This window comes from Esox lucius, chromosome 1, assembly GCF_011004845.1.
Source record: "Esox lucius isolate fEsoLuc1 chromosome 1, fEsoLuc1.pri, whole genome shotgun sequence".
Classification (NCBI taxonomy): domain Eukaryota; kingdom Metazoa; phylum Chordata; class Actinopteri; order Esociformes; family Esocidae; genus Esox; species Esox lucius.
In genome coordinates this window covers 21049645-21076259 of record NC_047569.1, presented here as the reverse complement: position 1 = coordinate 21076259, position 26615 = coordinate 21049645, and the positions used below count along the sequence as shown (strand labels likewise).

The window sequence follows — 26615 nt, the reverse complement described above, 5'->3', positions numbered from 1 at the left end:
TTTGCAATTCTACAGTGCCATCTGCTGTCGGATTCTTAAACTGCAGTAGAAAATGCACTATCATTAAGCTTCCACAGGTAGTCAGCTGGGTGGGAATTCCAATGGATTAAGCGTTAGTTAAAATTGCCATAACTGATTAGAAGGGATCAACCAATGAAGAACAAACTGGCTTAAATACCGCTATGTCATAATGTCATAATGAGACAGCTATGTTTGAAATAGCATCTTTATTGAATAAAAAAAGATAAGAGCAAAGCAAATAGTTAAAGCATGACATAATACCATTGAAATATCCCTAAGAGAGATAAAAGGATGTCTGTTTAACACACCACAACATCATAAAGCATCACAGCTTCCTGTATGTGAGGAGTGCATTGACATACACTTTCACATTTACAGCACATAATACAATACATATATTGCACATCTGGAACTTATATATTCTGATAACATGACAGTAGCTTGACCCTGGCTATGGCCACAGTCTTTTTTCTTTCAATGACTGTCTTATTAATGATGGAGGAATAAATGCAGGTGAAGAAATGTTCTCTGTGTCTTAAATAATTATTTAATTAACTAAATAACACCCCAAGCGCAAATCTTAACAACACCTTCAGTGAAGAATCAGTGTTAATACAAACATGAAAGTAAACGAGCTCAATGCATGATTCTCAGATACTATCATTCTTTAAAAGTGCATGTTTCCTCAGTTAAGGCGAACAGTAAATTATATAAGTTAACCAGGCAAACAATATTCCATTGGCAGTAAGCCCAGTAAGATATATTCTCATAGAATATTATTGCTCATAAGATTAAAAATATTGGCAAACATTTAAAACACTAATTTATTTTTATCTTAGGACTACAGACATAAATGGCTGACTTGTGGTCTGTATTGAATGAAAGGCAAACTCTGCCTCTTTCTCAATTTGAAAACAGACACCAATATTCACTCATCCCTCCAGTATTTCTTAAGCATAATTTTCACAGGAATTCTTGTTCGGACGGAAGTCGAGGTGCTTAATAAGAAAATTCAACTATGTTACCAAAAATCTTATTGATACATGTTGATTTGTTTTTAAGCATTAAACTATGTAGTAGGATGGGAGTAATACAGTTTAAAGCAGGTCTTTTTGTGTTTGCCTAAAAATAATAAAATGAAAAATTCACAAAACTTCACCTGTTACAGTACCCTTTTATTACAAAAATCATATACCTCTTTCTTTGCTATCTACATTTTGACCCCTCCTACATTAGGTCCTATCCATTTGTCGAGTCTCAATATACTAAAAACAGCTGATCAAGATTTGTGTCTATATGCATTTAACAATTGTACAAACATCAACATCAATCTGTTGAGGTGGCCATGTGTGCCAAACAGGCCTCTTTTAGATATTGGGGTGATCCGAAAATCACTCAGCATACACTCTAGCCTCTGGCCTGAGTCCTCCCTGCAGGAAAGCCCTGTGGCCAGCTAGGGCCTGTGACAACAGTCTGTGGTTGTGTGGGGGCATGCAGCCATGGCCAGGGAATGGTCCAGGGAACAGACTTGGCATGGCCTTACCAGACCTGGAGGTTCTGAGCTTGGGAGTCGGGTAGTATCCCTCCAGGTTATCATACACAGATGCCATGGCTCTGGTGCTCTGAGTTCTCCTGTGTGGCTGGGTTGAGAATGACCCGGGGTGATCTGAATCCACAGACGGCTGGACACGCTGGTAGTGACGAGGCTCTTTGATGCTCTGGGACAGCGGCCTCCGGAAGTGGTTGGAGTAGCTGTTTGCAACGTTGCCCACGGCAACCCTGTCTTGGTCACAACCTCTACTATGCCCACCTACACCCTGCTCCACGTTCTTAACATCTAGGAGTACGGGGGCATTGCGATGTTGTGACTGGGGCTGATGTTTGGACTGACTTCTCCTGGAGACGCTCTCTCTCCTGGGAGGACCTTGCTCCTCGCCAGACCAATGACCCCTCTGGTGTCGGACGTAATCACAAGGGTCTGAAAGCTGCTGGCCAGGGGAAACTGGGGACATGACAGGAACGTCACATTGGCTGTCCACTCTGTCCATGGCCAGCAGGCAGGCATTACCTGGGTCAGACCTGCTTCGGGTGTGACTGATATCTCTACCCCTGATGCCACCTGGTGGGAGTGGAGAATCCAGGTTCTCATTAGGGGACATAGTCGGGCCCTGGGCCCTCTGCTTGGTTCTGTTGTCTTGCCTGACTGGCTGATAGACTAGTCGATCAAAACCGCCTGGGTCGTCCCAGGACTCGTAAATGACTCGCTCCGGATCCCTGCTCTCTAAAAAGTGTTCTCTTTCTGCTGGTGGGACGTTGTGTGAGGGATGGTAGTGATAGCCAGGCTGTCCATTATCCCTGGTGGAGCGCATGGTGTATGACTGAGAGTGTCGGACGCGGCTAGTCCTGAAAGGCTCCACATAGTGGTACTCTAGAGGCCCCGTGTCTGAATAAGGGTTGTAGCGGTACTGAACACGACCGTTTTCAAAGTATGGCTGCATGGGCTGGACATCTGAATGGACTAACCACTGGTACTCCTTTTCCTGGACAGCTGGGCGGTGGATATAGAACAGGGTGTCTGGCAAAAGGATTTCCGTTTCTGGCAGTTGAACGCGACTAGGTTGCGGGCCGTGAAAAGAGCGCGCCCTGCGGATGACGGGGTACCTCAGGGGTCTATCTTCAGTCCTCTGCCATTGTCCCCTGGATCTATGGTGGCCACTGGAGCTTCGCTCCTCCCTGGGTTGGGCTTGATCTCCGTACTGGGGGGAGGGTGGGGGGTGGTTTTGGGAGCCTAAAGTGCTGTACAGGCTGTCAGACGTGAGTTTGTACATGCCCCTTGGGCCTGACAGGTGGGGAGGGAGACAGTCAGGTTGAGGATGTCCTGCTAAGCTGACCCTATGATGTCGGTACGTGTCATCACCTTCCCTCGTAGCTTTCGTTTCTTCTGAGCTGTACTGACTGACCAAGGAGGGCAGAGGGGGACGTGGAGGGATCTCCTCCACAGATGCCGGAATGCACGCCTCAGCCAGAACAGTCCGATAGTTATAGGCATTGACAGAGTCAGTATTGGCAAAGACAGCGGCGGCTAGTTGACTCTGAATTGAGCAGACTGTCTGAATGGGAGGGGAGGCCCTACTATTGTGATATGAGGAGGACATGGTCTGAGGGTGAACAGGTCTTACAGATCCTAATGGCCTCTCTCTGCCCCTCTGGTCCCTCACCTCTGTGTTGACCTGCAGTAAAGCGCTGGCCTCTGAGGATCTGATAGTTGGGGTGAAGTTACTCATGGCCACTTGTCCCTCAGAGGCATGTTTTCTGTCATGGCCAGAGAAAAGGTCAGTTGGACTCTCAACCGGTGTCCCAGCCAAGGGTAAGTGGGGGGCTGGAGAAGACACCTGGAGGTCTCTGCAATCCTGAGAGCGAGGTTGGAGGTGGAGAACAGAGGGCCGTAGAGGTCTGTCCATGGGGCGGGGAGTGTCCTGTCTCTGGACAGGGCAAGGGAGCCGCGTACATCTCCTCTGGGAGTTTAGGGTGGCTTTCTGTGCAGACTCAGCCAGGGTCAGGGCCAGCCTGCGGGCAGCACTTGTCAACGGAGGGTGAGGAGGGAGGACAGACACTGAGTTCACAAGCCTATCTGTTCCTGGGGAGGCATAAGACAAACAATGCTGCTACAGTATGACAAGACAAACAACGCTGTGATCAGACATGAGGGGACAACACACAGAATAATACCATAAGAACTTAAGGAAGCTAATAAGGAGACATTAATAACTTTTTTGCCATCAATATACCAAAACATGTTGCGATCAATCTACAAACATTATCCCATAAGGTAGAAGCAATGATTTAGAATTGTTGGAAATATCTCATGTGCATAAGTATTCAGTTGCTTTATTCAGTACTTTGTATGAGTGCCTTTAACAGTGATCACACCTGAGTCTTCTTGTGTATGCCCCTACCAGTTTTTCTACACAGATTTCAGTTTTTCTTATTCTTCCTTGTAGATCCTCTCAACCTGTCAGATTGGATGGGGAACGTTGCTTAACAGCGATCTTCAGGTCTCACCACAGATCATTTGATATCAATATCACGATAACCAGAGGGATCTATTTTGGCATTTTATTTATAACGAGCAAATACCTTTAGGAGAACAATTCAACTGATGAGGCAGGTTCAACTGTCTGTAGTGCTGACAATTAACCACAAAAATGATGGACAATAACAGAGAGAATAACAAAAACATGGTGTCTCCAACCTGGTCCAGGGTTTCCAACCTTTTCAGAGTGAGAGCTATTTTTATTTTAAATGTTGTAAGCCACAATTTATTTTGCTCTCAGCACATTCTCCTCTGCAATTTTTCCCCATGTCGTTAATATTACAAGAGTACCGCACTACATTTCTGTCAATTTTACTGGGTATATAAACTACTCTAAAGGGGGCCCTATATATTTTGTTTTACATTACCCTGTTCCCAGTTGTATTTTTTCTAGCTTAGCATTATATTTTAGGACTCTACTCTACTAATAATTAAAAAAATCATAGTGATCATCACATCAGAATAAAAAAAAAAAACATAGGTCTGGACATTTTTCAAAAGCGAATCTTGCCCTTTCATTGCTCTTCTTGGAAAAGAAGAAGGTGTGGTCTTTGATAAATGTAGCCTACAGCAGATGCTATTTTAAACAAATAGGTAATGTTTACGGATTGTCCAGAGACAAGCCCAGTAGCTCCTATTTCTGATAATCAAACGTGCTACAGTCTGTGCAACATTCTGACCTTTCGAGTGGTATGTGACAAACCTGGGGAAAACGGTCCTGCCTGGACTTACGCCACCAGGAGCGACTGTCAGCTCGTTCAACGCGCGTCACACAGACAGGCAACGTGTGCCGGTCCGAGGGAATTACCCACAGCACGCAAACGGACGACGGGTGTCACTGGAACGCAGGTAACTGAACCAAAAACGGGACTATGGAGTAGTGGGAAAACAAGGGGCATGTGCACTGCTCAGGTTTGTACCCTGCCTGTGCATGTGCCTGCTTTATCCACTCTACCATAAAGGTCTAATTGATGGAGTGCTGCAGAGACGGTTGTCCTTCTGGCAGTTTCTCCCATCTCCGTAAAAAAGCTTGGATACCACTGGGTTCTTGGCCACTTCCCTGACCGGTTACTTAGTTTGGCCAGATGGCCAAGCTCTACAAGAGTCTGGGTGCTTCCACATTTCTTTCAGTGAGTTCCTGAGATACTGTAATGTTTAAGAAATAAAAACGTTAAACCTTCCCCAGAGATATGCCTAGACATAATTCAAAAGTCTATGGTGTGTTGCTTGAACTTCATACCTTGGTTGGTTTGTGGTCAGACATGCACTGTGCTTTTCTAAATCATGTCCAGTCAATTAAATTTGCCATAGGTGGACTCCAATGAAGTTCTAGAGACATCTCATGTATGATGAAAGGACACAGGATGTATCTGGGCTAAATCTTAGAGTGTCATGGCAAAGGGTCTCAATACTTATGCAGATGGAATATTGTAATTTTTCAATAAATGTTCAATAAACCTGCACACATTCCTGTTTTTTTTTTTTTGACACTTTGTCATTGTGAGGTATTGTGTGTAGATTGATGGTGAAAAATATATAGTAATAAATTAAGTCTAAAACACAACAAAATGTGGAAAAGGTGAAGGGGATTCTGAAGGCACTGAATGTTAAACATTGTTAATTTCAGTCAAATACAAGTGAATCAAATGTTACGGTGTTTGAATGCACAACTGACCTGGATCTGGAGGCTTTTGTGAAGCCAAGCTCTCTGTGACCGTTGAGGTTAAGCTTGGTGGGCTGGAGGGCCGACTGGGTGCCCTGGCCACACTACCCTCCTCGCTTCCTAGTTGGCCCTCGTGCAGATCCAGAGGGGGAGAGGAGGACTCACCACCCTGAATGTCTGAGACACAGCGTTGGGCGGAGGCAGACAGAAGGCCCATTTCAGCTTCAAGCAGAGGGCGCGAGTGAAGACGGTGAGGTTCTGGTACCCGACCTGCTGGATCGACCTGAATTGACCTGTCTGGAAAGTTCTGAACCATCTCCTTTTTATCCTCTCCTTTCCTATGGACTGGGTTGATGTCTGGACATGAGGAGTTGCTGAGGACTTTATTGGGGGATGAGAAGGTGGGCTCGTATTCACTGGATCCTCCAACACTCTTCTTCCATTTGACACTTGCTTTGTGTTTTGTAGCGGATTTAGCTATTGGGGGGCTCACTGGGCTGCACTGGAACGACATAGGGTCAAAGTCCAGAAAGGCCATGCCAGGGGCTGGACGTGGAAGGCAGAGGTCAAGGTCATCATCCTGATGTGAAGGGGACACAGCAGCTTGCTCACAGGCTGGACCATCAGTATCATTATGGCCCTCCTTGGCCTGACCGTTATAGCGGTCCACTTTGACCCGGGCATCACAGAGGTCAATCCTGAAGGCTGTGGACGGGGCGTCGCTGGTGGAGCGTGGTCTAGGAGGCCTGTATATCTGAGGCTCCCCTGGCAGAAACAAAAGCAAATAATGTGCAGCACCGTTCAGAGACAGATTTCGTCATGACAAACAAAAAGTTTACAAAATGATCCCTCTAGATTTGCTTCTAGATTTGCTTCACATGTGGGAAACACCCACATTTGCAGGTCGAAAGTGTGATTGGGGACATAGTTACCTTCCACATTGTGCAAAGAGGTGAGAGATTCTTCACTTTTGGTGGAGCGCAGTGTCCCAGTATCACCCCTTCCACCTGTATGATATTCAAGTGTACACTGAAGTTGAAAACACAACTTCATCACAACACCCAAGTGGAATTAACACCTAAACATTTAACCAGAGAAACATGACTGGTAGGTATTTTATAATATGGCTCTAAAGAGGGTTCTTATGGCTGTGCACCATCCTGGACAGAAACAGTATGGTGTGGGATAACACCTGACCTGGCAACGCCATGCTCTTGATCTCGTTGGGTTCACTGGGGTGACGCTTCAGCTTGCGTTTGGACGCCACGGAGGAGGACTTGCCCAGGTGGAAGAATGAACGCCAGCTTCCTGCTGGTGACTTCTTCACTTTCCCAGGTGGTTTCTTACTGTAACCCAACACAACATCCCACATAGCTAGGACAGGGTGTTCATCACAGACATACAATATGTGGTTTAGAAAACTACAACAGTACTGTATAATTGCCCTATGGGTTAGCGTTGATAATGGCTGACCCTGGCCATGACCCCATTCTGCTGGCATGTCACCCTGGCGTATGGCAAAGACTTTGAATTTATATTATTGTTATTATGATAATTATTAGATTCTAGAGTGTGAAAAAACTACCTTTCACTGGGGAGCTCAATGACGGTGTGGAACTTGCCCATCAGTGCCCCTGGTCCCTCCCCCACCTCGATGTATTCGCTGTGGGACAGAATGGGTGTAGTGACAGGGGAGCCCAACTGGGCCTGAGTACGGGCCTGGGCCTCCTCCAGGGACAGGAGCTTAGTCGAGGGAGAGCTCACCAGTAGAGACTTGGGCCTGGATAGGGTATTGGTACCTGGAAGCAGAGAGACAATATAATGTCCCTATAATGTCCCCATTAGGTCAATTCCCTAACACCCCCCAAAACATCCAGATAATGTCCCCCTAACATCCCAATAACTAATATTAAAGCCAGATGAGAGACTTTTCACTCTGCTGTACCTGTGCCCTCCCGGATACGCGCATTGAGTTTGGTGCTGAAGAGTGCTTCTGTGTTGTTGAGTATGAACTCCACCACCACAGACTGGATACGCACCTCCATGAAGGCTGCTGTGCCACTAAAGCAGGCCGACTCAATCTGCTTGGACCTTAAACACAGTTATGTCCTATTAAACCGCACAAACATCAACAAAACGGTGTATTTTTGCACTATGTGGTAATGACAGTGTGGGTGGTTTGAACTTGGCAATATACCTGAGAAGGTTGGGAGCCCAGACTATCGCCAGGTTTTTAGTGTGCATGTTGGTTATTGGGCTGAAGGTAGCCAGTTGGAACAAATGTCTCATGAGGAATTCCAGAGTTCTGCAGTGCAGATCAGAAAGTATTACAGATCATTAAGAACAGAAAGCATTCAGAATAAATATATTATTTACCATAATTCCACAGTTGAATGCCAACATGTGATTTTGCAATGCTCTCTGTTAGCCAGTAGATGGCTCCATAGCTCCAACAGATCAAAAGTGAGTTGGTGGTACAGGAGTCTGGTATAGCAGTTTAAGAGCAGACTCCAGACCACACATGCCCCCTGGAGACTGCGATTAGAGCCGCGGCTTGGCTGCCTGTCTTTGCCTGTCTCCAGCTAGATGCGTCTCCCTAGCCTCCTTCCTACTTAAAAAAAAATCTAACAGAAATATTATATTCAATATAACCCCGTTTCCAACAAAAGCTTTGGAAACAACCCCGTTTCCAAAAAGGTCTCGGGCCCAGAGAAGGCACTAGCATTTCTGGATGTTTTTTTATGTATGGCTTGTCCTCTGCATGGTATTATGTACCGCTCTTGTGTACCCAGTCATGCTACTGACCTGTTGCCATTTACCCTAACTAGTTGTGAGATGTTCCACCATGTTCTTTGTTTGTATTACACAACTTGTCCTGTCTTTTGTTGCCACTTTCCCTTGCTTTTTTGAAACATGTTGCTGGCATCAAATTCAAAATGGGGCATATATTTTTCAAAGAACAATAAAAAAAAAATCTGTTTCAACATTTGATATGTTGTCTTTGTAATTTTTTTTATTGAATATAAAGGTTTAAATGACTTGCACATCATTGTATTCTGTTTGTTATGTGCATTTTCCACAGCATCCCGACTGTGAATTCACCCACTGACCTGTAGTGTGGAGGAGGAAGCTGTTGGATGACATTGTGAATCTTCACCAGCCTCTCCTCATCAGTAGCTGCAGACACCGCCTCCTGTGGATGGAGATAGAGAGGGAGGGAGCACCAGAGGTCCACACTGGGAGAGATCCTGAGGCCAACAGGAGCTTTCTTGCCCTCTTTAATCTTTAATGTACCCGACTGATATTTTTCAGATCAAAGTAACAATAAAAAATTCATTGTTAGGACATACCCAGAACATCACAACATTCCCCAATGTCACCCGGAGGTTTGGTCATTGTCCCCTGAAGGACATTGTAGACATGTTGTCAGAACATTGTGTTACGGTCACCAGGAGGCCCAGTATTTGTCTAGTACCTGGTTGTTTCTGTAAGTCAATTCAATCAGTGATAAGGGACTCTGAACTAAAATACCAGTGCAGTTCGCAAACTTCTCCTACATGGAAAGATGATGCATTATTAGCAATAAATATGTATGGGACCTCCAGACTTCTTTGTACAGTGGAAAGATCAGAACATTCCTAATCCAGAGGTTTTGAGATTATTTCCTGATAATTTTAGCAGCCCATTTTGTGATGCCTTGGGAATATCCTAACAACTTGTTTTTAGCAGAGTAATCAGTGGGACCTTTTAAAACTGTCTATTTTAGATATAGTTTGAGGTGTTTTTCTGAAAAAAGAAAAAAAAAAGATTCAAAACATTATTTGTGTGTGATAAGAATTTCCGTAAGATTTTCAGTGGGATTTTATGTACAAGGAACATTCCACAGTTATCCAAAAATCAAGACCAAAAATCAACTAAATAATCATAAAATAAAAGGTTATTCAGCAATAGAGTTATGTTAGAATTTAGATTACTACAGTTAAGTAATTTATACTATATAGATTACATAGCTTCATCATAACCAAGGTTATTTTATCTACAGACCCTAAGCTGTTTCACAGTCCTAGATGATCAAAACTATCTGGACAAAATTATTTGTTCTAAAAATGCCCAAAACATCCCTTTAAGAAGTATAGTTGGAGGACTAAGGTTATTTCAGTTAGAAGCCATTTCACATATTTGAACAGACAAGATAAACAGTTACTTGTTAGTACAATGCCACCCTTTTAATTCAATTCAAGACTCCTACTCCTACTCCAACTACTACTAATTCCTCTACTCATTCTTTCCCATTAAGCCTTCACCTTTCCCCTCCAACATAGTCTGACCCAGTGCCCTGATCCTTACTGAGAATCTCTCGTAGAGCTGGTAGGTAAGCAGCGGGTTGGGCAGCTCCCTGAAGTACAGTTTGCAAAGTGACCCAACAGAGTGGATGTCCTGTTTGAAGACATCCCTGCTGAGGTCTGGGATCTGCTCTGAGTCGAATTCATGTCTGGTGAAACAGAGGGGACCATCATGAGACCATCACATACAGTCCAAACCGTATCAATGAGACCATCAGGTACAGTCCAAACCGTATCAATGAGACCATCACATACAGTCCAAACCATATCAATGAGACCATCACATGCAGTCAATACCATATCAATGAGACCATCAGGTACAGTCCAAACCATATCAATGAGACCATCACATACAGTCCAAACTATATCAATGAGACCATCACGTACAGTCCAAACCATATCAATGAGACCATCACATACAGTCCAAACCATATCAATGAGACCATCACATACTGTCCAAACCATATCATTGAGACCATCACATACAGTCCAAACCATATCAATGAGACCATCACATACAGTCCAAACCATATCAATGAGACCATCACATACAGTCCAAACCATATCAATGAGACCATCACATACAGTCCAAACCATATCAATGAGACCATCACATACAGTCCAAACCATATCAATGAGACCATCACATACAGTCCAAACCATATCAATGAGACCATCACATACAGTCCAAACCATATCAATGAGAACATCACATACAGTCCAAACCATATCAATGAGACCATCACGTACAGTCCAAACCATATCAATGAGACCATCAGGTACAGTCCAAACCATATCAATGAGACCATCACATACAGTCCAAACCATATCAATGAGACCATCACATACAGTCAAAACCATATCAATGAGACCATCACATACAGTCAAAACCATATCAATGAGACCATCACATACAGTCCAAACCACATCAATGAGACCATCAGGTACAGTCCAAACCATATCAATGAGACCATCAGGTACAGTCCAAACCATATCAATGAGACCATCACGTACAGTCAAAACCACATCAATGAGACCATCACATACAGTCCAAACCATATCAATGAGACCATCACATACAGTCCAAACCATATCAATGAGACCATCACATACAGTCCAAACCATATCAATGAGACCATCAGGTACAGTCAAAACCATATCAATGAGACCATCACATACAGTCCAAACCATATCAATGAGACCATCAGGTACAGTCCAAACCATATCAATGAGACCATCACATACAGTCCAAACCATATCAATGAGACCATCACATACAGTCCAAACCATATCAATGAGACCATCAGGTACAGTCCAAACCATATCAATGAGAACATCACATACAGTCCAAACCATATCAATGAGACCATCACGTGCAGTCCAAACCATATCAATGAGACCATCACATACAGTCCAAACCATATCAATGAGACCATCAGGTACAGTCAAAACCATATCAATGAGACCATCAGGTACAGTCCAAACCATATCAATGAGACCATCACATACAGTAAAAACCATGTCAATCCCCAAGTGTGATAAGACGTTAACGAATCTCTCCTGAGAAGTGACGAGGGACCTACCGGAGTTTCTGGATGTTGGAGGAGATACCAGAGAGTCTGTACATCCCGTCCACAACACCATGTTTCTCAATGAACTCGGTACAGCACTTAATCACCTGGGGTACTGGAGAAAGGAGAAAATAGAAGCGAAAGAACAGTCAGAACAGAGTAACTGTTTAGTTGTTGTCCATTTTAACTACAGATATATCATCCTGCAGATCTAGACGGACCATCATGGCCTGAGTTGAGAAGGTGTTCCCCCAGGTCACACCCAAACACCCTCTCCTTAAGGATCCCACGTTGCCTCAGCTTCTGAGGGGGTGGACGGGACTTCATGAAGCTCCTCAGGAACGTCACCAGCTTCCCATGCTTCTTACACACTAATGGACACACACAAACACTGAATGAATTGAATCAATTAATTGTTGTTTCTGCATTATTAAACACACAGACACACACACGTCGGGTACACCTCATTCATTTAGACACATACTTCAGGAGTCACTTTTTGTCAGTTATGCATTGTTATATAAAGGAGGGCAGAAAGAGTGTTGTTGCTGTGAAACAGGCCACAGTACCTGGTTTTGGCACAGGGCTGGGAACACACGGGGGAATCTTGTCACTGATCAGCTCCACACAGTCACAGGGGAAGAAGCCCACCTGCAGCGCGAGAGATTAGGGCAAGAATAGTAACAGCACTGTGCTCCGCGTACACCAGATACGAGTCAGAGCTGCAGTAGTCTCCATGTACATTAGAGTGTGGGATGCCAAAGATGAGTCACTAGTGTGATGGGACTGGCAGCCATTTGAGTCACAGGCCTATTTGACAAGATGGTACCTGAAAGCCATGTTTCCCTCTCCACCAGCCTGTGTCCTCTTTAGGAGGCATGTCAATGACTGATACAATGTCCCCTACCTAGAACCAGTACAACACAGAACAGACCAGAGAGAGTATAGGGGTTAATGGGTTTAAAAAGATCAAAGAACTAAGGTAGAAATGTCTTTACAAATGTACTGGTCAGTGAAACCTCTCCCCTTTCCTGACAAATTAAAAGATGCCCCGAGGGGTCACCTCAAAGGTCAGCTCATCTGTGGCCTGGGCAGTGTAGCGTTTGATTACGTGGGCCGCGGCGATGGCAGGAACATTGATAGAGGACTCCTCAGCTACCAGCAAATGGTTTCCCTTGTTATCAATCTGAGAGGCAAAAAGAGGTTGACAAGTCTACAAACACCACAAAAAGGCATGCATAGAGGTTGCTTGAATATCTAATCTGTTGTTAGAATCAAAATCTCAGTTCTTGCATACAGTCATTGTGAACAGAAAATGGCCGTGTTTATTAGCAGCCCACCTCCATCCATGTAAGTACTGGACCACAGTTGATCTTGTTGTCAGCAATGGCTGAGAGACGGGACAAATAGGCTGTCAGCATCTTGGTTATTTCCTAAGGGGAACAAAACCAGTGGAAATTATTTTCGTTAAGTCAGGGGAGAAACTTTAACATTTATAACTAGGACAGTGTTATTTAGAGCAGCAGACATCCCCCACGTTGGCTGGTATAGCTATACCTCTGCTGTGTCCTTCAGGGAATCAAAGCGGGGCAGCTCAGTGAGCTGGGAGAAGCGTCTGTCATAGATACACAGGTGGAGGTGTTTGTCCAACACACGCAAGTCTTCATAAGAACGTTTCACCAGCCAGCTCCGACTCTGAGACCAGCAGAGACGACAGTGAGTTTACACTAAGACAAGACTGAGAAAATCTGTGAAGTAATTTAGGATAAGGATACTGTTTACTATCCCAGCATTTCTCAAACCTCTCTTTGGAAACACCAATCCGTTCCATGTATTAGAAGCACTCCAGTTCTAGCAACATTATTCAACTAATCGGTAACCCCGGACTACTTGAATCGGGTTTCCTAGAGCTCCATTATACCTGGCAGCAGATCTGAACTAGGAAGTGCGGCTCCTTGGAGTCCAGAAAACCCTTCTGCCCCTCAGTCTGCTCCTCTGCAAAGGCCAGCTACAGTGGGATGGGTACAAAGAATAAGATTAACCAAAATGCCTTGTCAGATATGGCCACCTACAGAATTTAGTCACTTTTCCCTATACAACTATATAAACTGCAAGAGAAGATCAAAGCGGCCTAAGGAATAGTTAGGGGAATACATTAATAGCAAATACAGGCAAAACTTCAAAGCCTGTGAGGCATGGAGGTTTCGGTTATTTATAACTAAACAGCTAATGTAGATATACTAGTTACACAATCCAATATGACCTAGTTACCCATCACTGCTCAATAACATGCTAAACACCACAGATCCTTTTTCCACTTAGCTATTCCGATAGTAATGAATCAATACAAAATACTTATTGTTAAAGCTAACAATTTAAATTGTCAATATTGTTTGGAGGATGTTAATTACAATTATACTTAAAGAATAAGTCAGTGTGTGAATTCATGGATGGCCTGCATGGTAAGAAATATCATTCAGTAATGATTAACATGTCAGGCTAGAAAGAGGAACACTGCCAATTGAACTGTGAAAATGTATTACTTTTGTTCTCTGTTACATAAGCACATTTTAGCCAAGCAACAAATAACAACCTAACATAGTGCAGAACAAATACCAAAATAGTAACGTGCCTGCTGCCATTAACTATTAATAAACACATCTGGACACAGAAACAGAAATGAAGACTCAACCGCCTACTGGTACCTGCCAGTGTCAGTCCTTGAACGCTCCTCAGATATCGAGTCAGGTTAACAACACAGCGGGATGTCTCCCGGACGGTGTTAAACTGCAGTCATGTGTCTCCTGAGAGAAGTCGCTGAGCTTTATGCTTAGCATCCCCTGGCAGCTTGATTTCCAACAGAGGAAAGAGCAGGGTTGCATCTGGATTGAGCAGAGTTAAAGAGACGCTGCTCGGTCTCATCTGTACTCCAGGTTAAATGCAAATGCTCCCGTTCAATCTGTCATTCACCGCGAGGTTGGATCCACAACATGTTTCACCCATCAGTTATACCACAAGAGCAGAAAACAGAAACAGGGGGATGCTTCCCCTATTTCTCTCCCCCTTGGTCCCTCCCCCCTCCATGTTCATTTCCCTTCATCCCTCCCTTTCACTCTTCCCCCTCCCACTCTCCTCCCCTTTATTCATCCTCTGTTGACAAGGCAGCTCTCCAGTATATAGGCCAAACCAGAGCAGCTAACACAAACCCATACATAAGCCTGATACAGAAACTGAGGTGTGGCCAGACAATCTATAGCCTGAGTGATGCAACCAATGTGGCTCACAACGTAGCTGGTCAGGGCAGGAGCCTACTGTAACAGCAGCATTCACACAGACAAAATATCAGCTTTTTGATTGGTCCTTATAACTAGCTCTGAACCATAAATTTGCTACAAGAAAGTAAACATGGCATGTTTGGCTTCGTGGAGCAGTCCTTTTGTAAAAGATCACGATCAGCTCAGTTTCCAATGGCGATATCCAACCAGCGGAAGACACCGCCTTAAAGAATGAGGGCACATCCCCTTCATTATCAATGCATCTTGCTGACTACATCAAACATCCTTTCCACACTCTGAGTCAGGAATCAGCCAGACAAGGCAATCTTGAGCTCTTCATCTAAAAGAAGACCTTCCATTTTAATACTCCTGGTCCTTTATCGGAGCACTAGGAAAAGCATGTTTCATGAGAGCCAGCACAGTGACAATGGAAATCCATCTCATCTGTCAGCACACACCGTCCAAGGCTGAAGTTAAATTAAAAAAAATTTCACTAGTCAGGGTGAGGTTTGTCAGGTCTCTCCCTAGAGCGAGATCAGCTGTAGGTAGGTCACAGAACAAACACTGCTGTTCAGCTAGAGCTCCTATTAGCTATACACACACACACACACACACACACACACACACACACACAAACACACGCACACGCACACATGCCCACGCACGCTCCACAGACATGTAACAGCCCTGCTGGCCACATTATGTAATACCACACTGCAACACAGTGGATCAGTCAGACTGCTTCAGCTTTAAAAGCATCAGTGTGGGTTGTAGAAGTCTACTGCTCTCTGTTGGCAAGCCAACAGAAGTACAAGGGAACTGCCTAGGAAATAAACAGCCACTTTCAGCAGCTAGCAGGTAAACAATTCCATGTGAATGACTACTTGCGATTGCCACAGGCAAACCAACTCTCAATCTCAACCCTACAGTATGTAATATAATGTAAGAGTACTGGCAATCTACAGTAATAGTGTCAGAAACATCCTAACGGTCCACTGAACCTATGGGTTATTGTGCACATTAAACAAATACAATAACATCTTACACAATAACTGTTTTCTTCCGGTCACCATCACATGCACGGATGCGCTATCCACTGACACCCCAGGAAACTGAATGCCGTGCCAGTTCACTTTCTCTATAACCGTTGTTCTGACCGGCTGTGGACGCACTTGTCGTTTCTGCCCAGAAAAGGAGTCTGAATTTCTCTGGTTGATATCATCAGTTTAATCCAACTAATACTGGGGATTGCAGGTTTACCCAGAGCTGAGCGGATCAGAGAGTAATAAATACTACTTAGTGGATTAACTCACATCAAAACGACATAACACACTCAGTAAAAATGTTATGCTTAAAAAGCATTTTATGATATACTGGATTCAAGGTTGTTGATCGCTTATGTATATAATCGTAACTTCAATCTTTGCATCTTCCAAACATGGGAAAATCAAGGATGATTAAAAATGATGACATATTTCTGATGAAATGGTTGTCCCATTAAGGTCATGAGGTAATTATGTGAAACAATTCACCATAACGTCCACTGAGTGACAAAGACTTCAGCCATGGACACAATTACCTCACTACAATCAATGAATGAGTTCTCTGTAGAACGTATGTGGGTTCTGTCCCATCACAGGCCTCACCTGCACAGTGCCAAAGTCAACGGTCTCATAGTGGAAGTGAGCACACTCCGCCAGCCTGGGAAAATGACCTCTGGGGAACGTCAGCCTGAAATACAACAGCATCCACTCATCAGTATGCTATTGGACACTGAGGCAGAAAAAGCAGAGAGAGAGAAAGAGAGAGAGATAGAGGGAGAAAGATAGAGAAAGATAGAAAAAAAAGCATTTTCAACAGTTTACTTAGAATTTCAGATATACATTTTTTATTTGAATTCATAATACTTATTTGTTGTACCTTTGTTTGTTAGGTTACTTGTTTTGGGATAGTAAACAAATGTTTCAGTGCTAGAAAAGCCCTTAAAGGGAATTGAAAGCGAGCAAGAGAGTGAGATTATGAGTGAGAGAGGGGTTCTGACTTGGCAAGAGAAATATATATATATTTGTTTAAAAGAGCAGAGTCAGAAACATCAAAGTGAGGAGTATTCAAGTAATAATACAGAAAGTGTATGAGAGAGAAAAAGAGAGAGCAAGTTGGCCACTATGTCTCTGCCTGGGCCCCAGACCGTTACGTTACTGTACTTTATTTTAATGCCCTGTTTTAGAGCCATGTGTTATAGCCTATAATAGGCAGTTTCCGTGGGGACAAGTGCACCTACTTCTTCATGTGTTTGACCTTCATGCTGGCTGTGCTGACGCAGGAACGCAGGGTGGAGTCAGGCTCCACAGGAAGCTCTGTGAGCTCATCACTCCTCACCTGCCAATCAATACACGCAATACTCAAACATGATCAGATGGTCAGACCATCAGCATTCGACACAGACACTGAAAGAAACCCATTCTAGCAGCATCTAGAAGACTCGACAGTGAGTTCAGCAGGCTGTATTCTGGGGTTACAGTGTTTGTATCACACACCCCATTGTGATAATAGACTGTGTGTACCATGGTTGCCTCTTGTGGGGATTTATCAATTTGGGCAGTACTCTTGTGTTGATCGGGCTGCATCTCTTCTCCATCTGGTTGAGTACACTGTGACATAGCCCTACAAGGAGAGAGGGAGGGAAGGAAAGAGAGAGACCAGGAGAGATTCAGACAGGGAGAGAACAGCAAATTGATTATTTTTGTATGTACTTTCATATATTATGGACAAATTCTAATAAGTGCAGTAGATATGTTTACATTGTACTCCAAATATTTTGTTAAAAACAAGCTTTTCAGTTACCTACTACCCTGTTTGCAGCAGCTCTGGGCATTGGGCAGAACGCCCAGTACTGGGATTGCATATAAATTGCTTTCCTACGGGCAAGGGCTGCATCAATGAGAAACTTGGGATTTCATCACATGACTTTTACTGTACAATGTTAAAGGACCACTGTGGAGCATTGAATGCTCAGGTCTTTATGTATTACTAAAGGAATTTCTTTATATCAGGCATTGCCTAGATGGCGATAAAGAGCAAGCCACAAGGATGCAAGAGGAACAGTAGATCTGCATCAGACAGGCTACGGAAACAAATTACAGAGGAGAGATGAAAGGAAAATATCCATAGCTTAGAAAAATATACTCACTACTGGAATGTAAGAAAGCATGTTGCTCTGTTGCTGCATATCTCAGGAGTATTTAGCAAAGCTGTTAACTAAAGCTAACAAAGGGTATAGCTAGACTGGGCTGGAAAATTGTTGAACCCACTCACAAACAATTTGCAGCCTCTCACTAGCAATCGTTAGCAGTTTGAATTTTAGTTAATACAGTAATAGAGAAATTCCTTGCTATTGCCTTCCAAAATGACTCATGCCTAGATGGCTTGGCTATGGCTGTTAGTAGTCCTCTGGATTGTGACAATTGTCAGAGATATAAATGTGGTCTTCAAAGGTTGGTTAGCTGGCATGTAACAGCCACGGTCTCACATGAGTTGGGAATTAGTTCTTCATCAGAGAAGTCAGTCCACCACTGGCGGTAGATACCTATAGTCTTGGGCAAAGGGCAGGTGGAAAATAGCAAGCGTACAGACATCTTTTGCTATCTGGGTTGATGTCAAATGTGTAATCATATTTAGCTAGACTCACCAGCCGGCTCAAGTTTAGCGTTGGCCATCGGATTTAAACTATTATTTGAAATTTGTATCACTGTGTTGTCATTGCTAGCCACTGCTGAGATGACATCCTGGCTGTACCTAGGCACAAGGCAATGTCGGAAATAATGTTGGATGAAGGATTGATTGATAAGTCTTATAATAACATTCACATGTTTATGGTTAGTTCTGGTTTGGCAAAAAACATCTGTCTTATTTCTCCAAACAAGTTGTCTGTATCAGAATACCTATTTGGCTAGTTACTATTCTAGCTACCGATTTAGTCAGTTTCTGTCAATCTGTTATATTGCTGTTTTTTCATTGTCCATATCGTATCCAGTGTTAACCACAAGCAATATTCCATTATTGAAGTCTACGTTGTTATGCAGTGAGTTAAACCTATGCTTGCCACTGCCAGCATTATTTAATGTTAACGGAGCGAAAGAATACTGGCTAGACATCTGATTTGATTTAGAAATGATTTATTGTGGGAAGGGGCCAATATATGTCTGTTGATTCTAGAAATTCTGTCACAATTTGCCCTGCCCCATTACACAGCCAATCAGAAGCCGCAACTGCCACTGTGACTAACAAAAACTTTAAAAAGCTTTCGAAAGTGCGCATAGCACAATTACTTGGAAACAAAGCTGTGCTTCCTAATCTCCTGCCAAATGTATGATCATATTGGAGACACTTAATTCCACAAGATTACAAAGACCCACAAAGAATTTGTAAACAAATCAAACATTGATAGATTCTCAAATACCACAATGTCTAATCACAGCAGGAATAAAAAAGTGTGGTCCGTTGCCATGAGAAAGAGTAACCTGTGGAGCACAATAACACTATTAACTAAACCAATGTCTGCCAAATAAATGTTCCATGCAATTCATACTTTAAAAATGTACCCAGTTAAAACACTGTACATAGCTAATTATATAACATTTGGTCATGTTAATTACAATATAACAATGTGTTATTTTCCACTTGCTTCAACAATGCAAAGTTATGTTCCCCATGCCAATAATGCCCCTTTGAATAAAAATGAATCCAGCAATAATACACATTTTACAAACTGGAAATGCCTTTTTTACATGGGATCCACCAGAGGGAGCCATTAAGAGAGACCAACATATTCAATGTGGGTTTCTCACGCTTAAATAAAATGATGACACTGCACCAGTTGCTCAGAATACAGTGTAGCCTACAGTATTTAGGTCCTTGTAATTCTGATGATAACACATAATTGCACAGTCCCAAAAAGGCTGGTACAGAAAGCTACAGAGAATAGTATGGCCTATTCTACACACAGTAAAGATTCTGCGGGAAGAACATAATAAACCAGACAAAAGCAACATCTCACACTTGGAAGGACAAAAACAAAGGTATGGTGGCTTTTGTGTGTGTTCAAGTAGGCAAAGCCATTCTTTTGAGTATGTCACGACTGCAATCCACCCACAAGGGAGCGCCTAACAAAACCAGCAGCTGAAATCTGAGTCAGTGTGGTAGGCAGAGAGAGAAATGTCCTTTCAACCCAACTTTTTTCAGGAACAACGAGGAAGAGTGGATGCCTTAGCTTTGTCCCTCCTTTCAGCTTCAGATGTAAAGACCGATCGAGGCAGTGACCAGCCTCAGATGCTAGCACTCTGCTGATGAGGACAAGAACACTGGCACAGAAACAATTGTCTCAGCTCTTCTCATCTGCTGAAGAGCTATGTGATTAAATGTGATTGAGTCATTGGTCCTATCTAAGCATTGTTGTTTTCCAGTACAGTTACAGCCCACAGAGATACGAGATCATTCGTCATCATCACAACCATTTGGATTAGGATTATAAACAGCAGCGTTCTCTAATGTCATTAGAAATCCTCTCCCACTATCGACGGCTCACATACACAACGTACACACCCATGCCCTTAGAATTACCCACGCAGCTCCCCACACACACATCCTCAACTGATTCTCTATACGTCTCCTTTACATTCAAGGGTGTGATATCTGCAGAGTCCTGGTCAGCTGACATGCCAGCAGTACGGTACAGAGTGAGAGTGTGTGTGTGTGTGTGTGAGAGAGAGACAGTAACTCACCCCTCAAGGACGTCACCTCTTCCTGGTTCTCCCAGGGGTCCTGTGGCAGCATTCTGTACCACCGTGGCAACCCCATCGCCTGCCTCCATCATACTGCCTCACTGCAACAGTCAACTGAGGAAATGGACAGAGGGAGGGCAAGAGAAAGAGAGAGAGAGGATTGAATATGAGAGGAGAGTCAACATTAGCAAGGACGCTGTCAGACGTTAACCCACTGTTATCTGTAGTCTGCTCTCTGAAATAATTTCATACTTTTTAACAGATTAATGGTTAATAGGTATCTGAGGTAAGACAAGGCGTTTAGTCAAACAAGTAAATATGAACTTCTTACACACAAATAAGTAATATTAAGAAATATTTCTGGAATGATCTAGAATCCATCTATACTGCAAGCGGGAGAAGTACTAAGCAGTGGGGGTTGCACGTGTGACTGTTTATTCCATGGTCCTACCCTTTCCACCATGAGGATCCAAAAAACTAAAAGCCAACATCAAACATTACAGTTAGTAAACCATTTTTAAAAACAATTAACATAGGTCTAAGAGGAGCAATACATGTAAGCCTTGGCAGTCTCATTCTCTCAACATTCATCTATGATGGTGTTCGGCACAGTCCTCAAAGGCCAGCATGGGAATTTTGTGACAGCCCCCATGATGACAGAGGACTGAGTCAGGAATCCATCATCTCTACAGTATCTCTTTATATACTGTCAACAAATCAAAAGAATGGTTTGACAGAGCGAAACTACACACCACTTCCAGTCAGCCTTACAATCTTCGCATAGCCCCCATGAAAGACAGTGCTGGGAGCAGAATTCACATTCAAGCAGCATATTGGGCAAGCACCGTAGAGTGGTAACCAACCCTGGTCCTGGATAGCTACAGCATGTGCCTGGTACAGCAGGTCTACAACTCAGCACTAAACTCCCCAGCCAATCAATACGGAGGTAGAAAAGTAGGAGTTCTCATCTTCTCCAATCAGAAGCTGTAATGACTGAAGACATGTTTAGAGTAGATCAGCCAGCCATCGCAGCACAGGAAAGTGGTTTCTCCCACAGAGCATTCAGAGGGAGGCAACCCACTGGCCTGTAGCCACAGTGGTGCTCACTGCTGACCAAGTTCCACAAAGACGATCCCCTGAGTCAGCATAACGTGACCAACCACACACACAAGCCCCACGCACACTACGGCATATATTCTACTCCCATCTCTTCAACGGCTGCTGTAACCTGGTCTCAGCATATCACATTGAACGATAAAATAATTAAAAAAGATATAAAGAGGATTGTATGAGAGAAAGAAAAAAAACAAGCAACCAAAAGTCCCAAAGCGGAGTCCAAATTCTCCCCAGGGTTAGGCTACATCACTTTGAAGATTAAGAATGTATTACACCAGTTTGTTTGTACATTTTTCAGGATTTAACTCATTTTTCACCCATAATAATGTTTAATCTAAATGTATGTTTATCTAGTCATCTTTTCAAAGCTATGTAGGCGACTAAATTTCATTAAAATGTTAGATGACTGACAATGATGATCATTCAGAAAGGGGAATGTTTCTACTGAATGTGCTTCAGAGTGCTTAGTAGCAGAAACACTGAGCTGAATTACCTTATGGTAACACAACAAAGTAGATCCATTTATTCATTTAGGATATTGATAACTATGGGTCCTGGTCAAAAGTAGTCCACTATAATGGGTATAGGGTGTTATTTGGGAGGCTCAGTCATACAAGACATCACTGCCTGTGATGAAAAGTGTAACTATAATACATTTTGTTCACCACTTGAGAGCTCTCCATTTCTGTTATCAGGAGACAGAACAGCTCTGATCTGGCTTTGACGACTCTGGCCTACATGGTATTCTAAGAAAACTAGGGCAGCCTACGCAATTCCGCATGCTGTTTATGAGACCTGTACTAGAATACATGGGCAGATATGAGGAACTGATGTTGTCTTTAAAAGAACTTCACGCTATGAAATGAGCATCTTAAGCTTCACACCAGACACACAACATGTTAACCAAATATATTTGCATCAGTGGCATAGACAAAAAACATTTAAGATACAAAGCGTTGTATTTTCTAAGCGAAAGGCAAAGGACTTTACAGGGGACTTTCACTGTCATCTCATGCTGTTAGGTTTTTATATGTTATCTCTGGGAGTCTTCATTGGTTGTAATATAAGACTTCCCCCATGGTACATGCCAGTCTCCATCTGGGGGTTTAGGAGAAAGTGTAACCATCTCAATCGGAGCTCTCGAACGTGGTCAAAGATGCTCGGCACAGTGAAGAAGGCCTGGGGTTGCTATGGCAATCTGCCGGTGGTAAGTTGGTCCTTCTCGACTGAGGTTGAGGTTGCAGGAAGAGAAAATAAATGCTGAAACTGAAACAATCACTATTTTAACTCAGTGTACAATTACCTTAGTATGACAAATCAATAGTGACGGGACAATACTGTATGTTGACATTTCTGCAATATGATGACAATACTGTACCACGTTTTCTGAATAATGTACAATACTGTACTCCGTACAGTACTGCAGACAATACTATATAGGACAGTGGTGATTATACTGACGGAATAAAAAACCTGCTTAATTCTATACTTCCCAGCAGGAGAATCAAATGATTCAATAATCTGCTTAACATCTACTACAGTAGGATACATGTTGATTAATTTCATAGCTGAATATGTCATTCTTTGTCCCATTCCAGACACACACAACTGATTGTATTTTATTTGACAATTCAAAATACATTAATATTACTACACTAGAAAACAGATACACATACCCCCAAAAATGTACAAAACAAACACAATAAAGTCAGCTTTCCATTCCAAAGTTGGCTTTCCATTGTGGTCCTGAATGAAGGCATGGGAATCGGGACGACAAGTCAAGGGCATCAATGTTACACGTCTTAGACCTATAAGGTAACAGCCCAGTGAAATCTGGTTTAATAGATACACACCCAAATAATGCTGACTTGCCATATATTCATATTTTTAGGACAAAGCTTGACTAGAAAATACAAAATAAAAGGATGATATCTATCCTCCAGATATGATTGAACAGGACACTCACCAATCTAGTTGCATTAATATTTGTTATAGCTAATATACACCCACACCATCCTGGTTTTGGGGTAGGATACATCAAGCTGCTTTTTAGCATCCATAGTTTAAAAATATTGGAAGGAATACCAGGCTATGCTAGGCTGCTTCATGATCAGTCTACTTGTTCATATGTTACCAGCAGCTAATTCTGCTTTTGGGAGAATGTTCCTCAATAGTTTAAGCACTTAATTTGTATATTTTCCCAAGTATGACTAACAACACATTGGTAATTTCAGCAACAACAATTTTCAGCAACAACAACAATTTGTGCTAACAGCCTAGTTTATAATGGTATTGCTTCATTTCTGGCAAATCCAAACAATCTTCCTAACTGCTTTGAATGTGTAGATTTAAAAGAATGTGGTGGTCAAGTCAACATTTAACTATACTCTCCCGCCACTCACATCTGTAACCGTGTGGATGTACTGCATAGCTTGCGAGCAATATTATGCAATTCCCAAGCTAGTCTATTTCTCCACCAGGGAAAGATTCATGGTGCCACAAATGCCAAGCATACAGGGTTTTTACCTCCTGATATCGCTCATTTGTTTAAAGCCTCTTGCACTAAACAAATGTCTTTCCTGAAGTGTTTTATCGTACCAAATACTGGTGCACCCTTTTCTCAATTACCCAATTTCGGCACATGAAACTGTATACCACACGTTTTTTAAACTGTATCACAAACTGCAACACCCAACAGATTCAGAATAGTTTATCATCTTGGCAAGCTGTCCTTGTAGTCACACACTCCCAGCCATTTGGCTTTTTTACACTGCCATTTCAACCAGGAAGAAGTTTACTCCCCTGACATACTGAGTTAGCTTGGCAGGCACCTGAGGCAGTCGCTGCCCAGCTGTTGTCAGCTATGGCACAATCAAGGCTAGAACCTAGACTGGGTTGGTCAACTTATTGCTATGAAAGAGGACCTCACACGAACGCACCAGTATTTCCAGCTGCCATACATTTGGAATTTAATAACACTGCTTGTTAAATTAAGAGCTTTGGAAAGGACAAATGCATAAGACCAATATATTTCTGACAATTACTTATTGGCTACACTGATTACTGTTCTGAACACTTCTCATTACACATCTCACACTAACAAGAGCATTGCAGATTTTGTGCCAATGAAGTCAAACGTTTAAAATAATTGGGCAGCTCAAAGACTGAATCGGTAACCCAGATTGTATCTCGGACACACTTAAGCATCAGAGAAGGACACAAACCCCTGAGTAGGCAAGGACATGTCTATGATCTCAAAAATGGGTCTGTAACAGCTGCATCTGGGTCAAAATTGTGTAGTGTACAAATACATTTCAGTTGATTAATATAGCGCCCCCTTTGATATAATCAGTGAACTTTATAAATTATGAACTGACCCAAGTTTTAAAAAAAATAATATTGGCCAATCATGTCTGAGATAATGAGAGCGTCTGACTGGCTGATTTAACGGATTTCATTGGGGGGACAACTGTAATTGTCATAGTCATCCATAGTCTTTAAATTTAAGAGGGTACATTCCTCCTGGCCCATCTTCCCTCTTTTTACCATCACTAAAGGGGCTGTTAGTCTTGATATTATAACAGTTAGAGATCTAAGCTTAAATTGTGTATTAGGCCTACGTTTTTTAGAGTCAAACATGTTTTTACAGAAACATTTTCGGATGTTACCTATTATTATCTTCACAAGCCAAAACATACATTCTCAGTTTAACTTTCCCACTCACCTAAGACCGAGTTTAAAACACAACACAAATATTACGACGAGAGTGTGTACATTAAGATGTCCTTAAACATACCTGTAACCGCAGAGCAAGTACCTCGCTTTTCCTCTTGATCTTCTTGAGTTGCAGTGTGCTGTCAAGTTCAACACTGTTGTTTACGTCAGCAATGACTCAGATTCTTTAGCATCTCATTACGAAGCCTAAAGCACACTGCTTTTAAATGAAAATAAAACACCGAATTAAATCCCTGCTGAACACACACCACGGACGAGACAGTGGGATTACAATCCATATCTTCGTAGCTCTGCACCCGACGCTGTGAGCGCGCAAAACCTGGCTGCATGGGTGTGTACGCGCAAGGTACATTCGTCTTGAAATTGTTCTCTAGTGCCCACAGTAACTGTCCTGTAGTACACCAGATATCGTGTTTAAATCTTAGTTCTATGGCTAACATAAACAAGCTACGAATGCTGCGTCATATAGGCATAATAATTGCCATCCATTTTATCGGTGAATTTCAGTAGCTAATGTTCAAAGACACGACATGCATGTCCAAGTCATTTGCAGAATTTACAGTACGTATCCAATAATGCATTGACTTACCTGGTAAAGTAAAAAAAAAAATACTCATCTCAGTCGATATACCTAATGCCATCATCTGTTTTCAAATATATCGTATAGCATTAAACTTATACGTTTACTATGCAGATCTTAAGCGGGGTGAAAGTCCAAAGGGCAATATTGTGATGACATACGTCATATTGTCTTTACACTGGACTTGACTCATGCGCCAGGTTTCACTTCGTAGTTGAACAACGGAAATAATCATATACTGTATAAACAATCCCTCCTCGCAACTTTGTGTAAGAACACATGGTGTAAGTGATTCCAACTCAACACATTACCATAATTTCATACGTGCCCATATGATCACACTTAAAAATAAATCAGCGGTTATACAGGTAAAAATTACTGTTTTTTTTCCTTACCTGATTTAGTTGTCTATCGCCCAGTTATGGTGTCTTGCTCTAT

General features: G+C 42.6%; 1 protein-coding gene across 8 annotated transcripts; it reads right to left on the bottom strand.

Moving 5' to 3' along the window:
- Positions 1 to 210: 210 nt before the first annotated feature.
- On the bottom strand, positions 211 to 26592 carry arhgap32a (Rho GTPase activating protein 32a). Of its 8 annotated transcripts, none has more exons than XM_013134945.3 (23): positions 26573 to 26592; positions 25659 to 25796; positions 20747 to 20860; positions 17531 to 17630; positions 17248 to 17345; positions 16613 to 16697; positions 13613 to 13699; positions 13249 to 13386; positions 13032 to 13124; positions 12755 to 12877; positions 12521 to 12598; positions 12261 to 12342; positions 11913 to 12062; positions 11704 to 11806; positions 10125 to 10269; positions 8888 to 8970; positions 7975 to 8082; positions 7723 to 7868; positions 7363 to 7576; positions 6975 to 7123; positions 6710 to 6784; positions 5790 to 6542; positions 211 to 3658 (listed from the first exon to the last, which is right to left on the bottom strand). In XM_013134945.3, exons 3-23 carry the CDS (start codon positions 20836 to 20838, stop codon positions 1413 to 1415), a joined length of 5148 nt encoding a protein of 1715 aa, XP_012990399.2. In that variant the 5' UTR covers positions 20839 to 20860; positions 25659 to 25796; positions 26573 to 26592; the 3' UTR covers positions 211 to 1412. The 8 variants fall into 8 exon arrangements, with proteins under 8 accessions (XP_012990399.2, XP_034148851.1, XP_010890521.2 ...); XM_034292960.1 differs by lacking the exon at positions 26573 to 26592 and adding an exon at positions 26187 to 26401 and having other exon boundaries at positions 20747 to 23128; positions 25659 to 25716; XM_010892219.3 differs by lacking the exon at positions 26573 to 26592 and adding an exon at positions 26187 to 26401 and having other exon boundaries at positions 25659 to 25716.
- Positions 26593 to 26615: the final 23 nt, after the last annotated feature.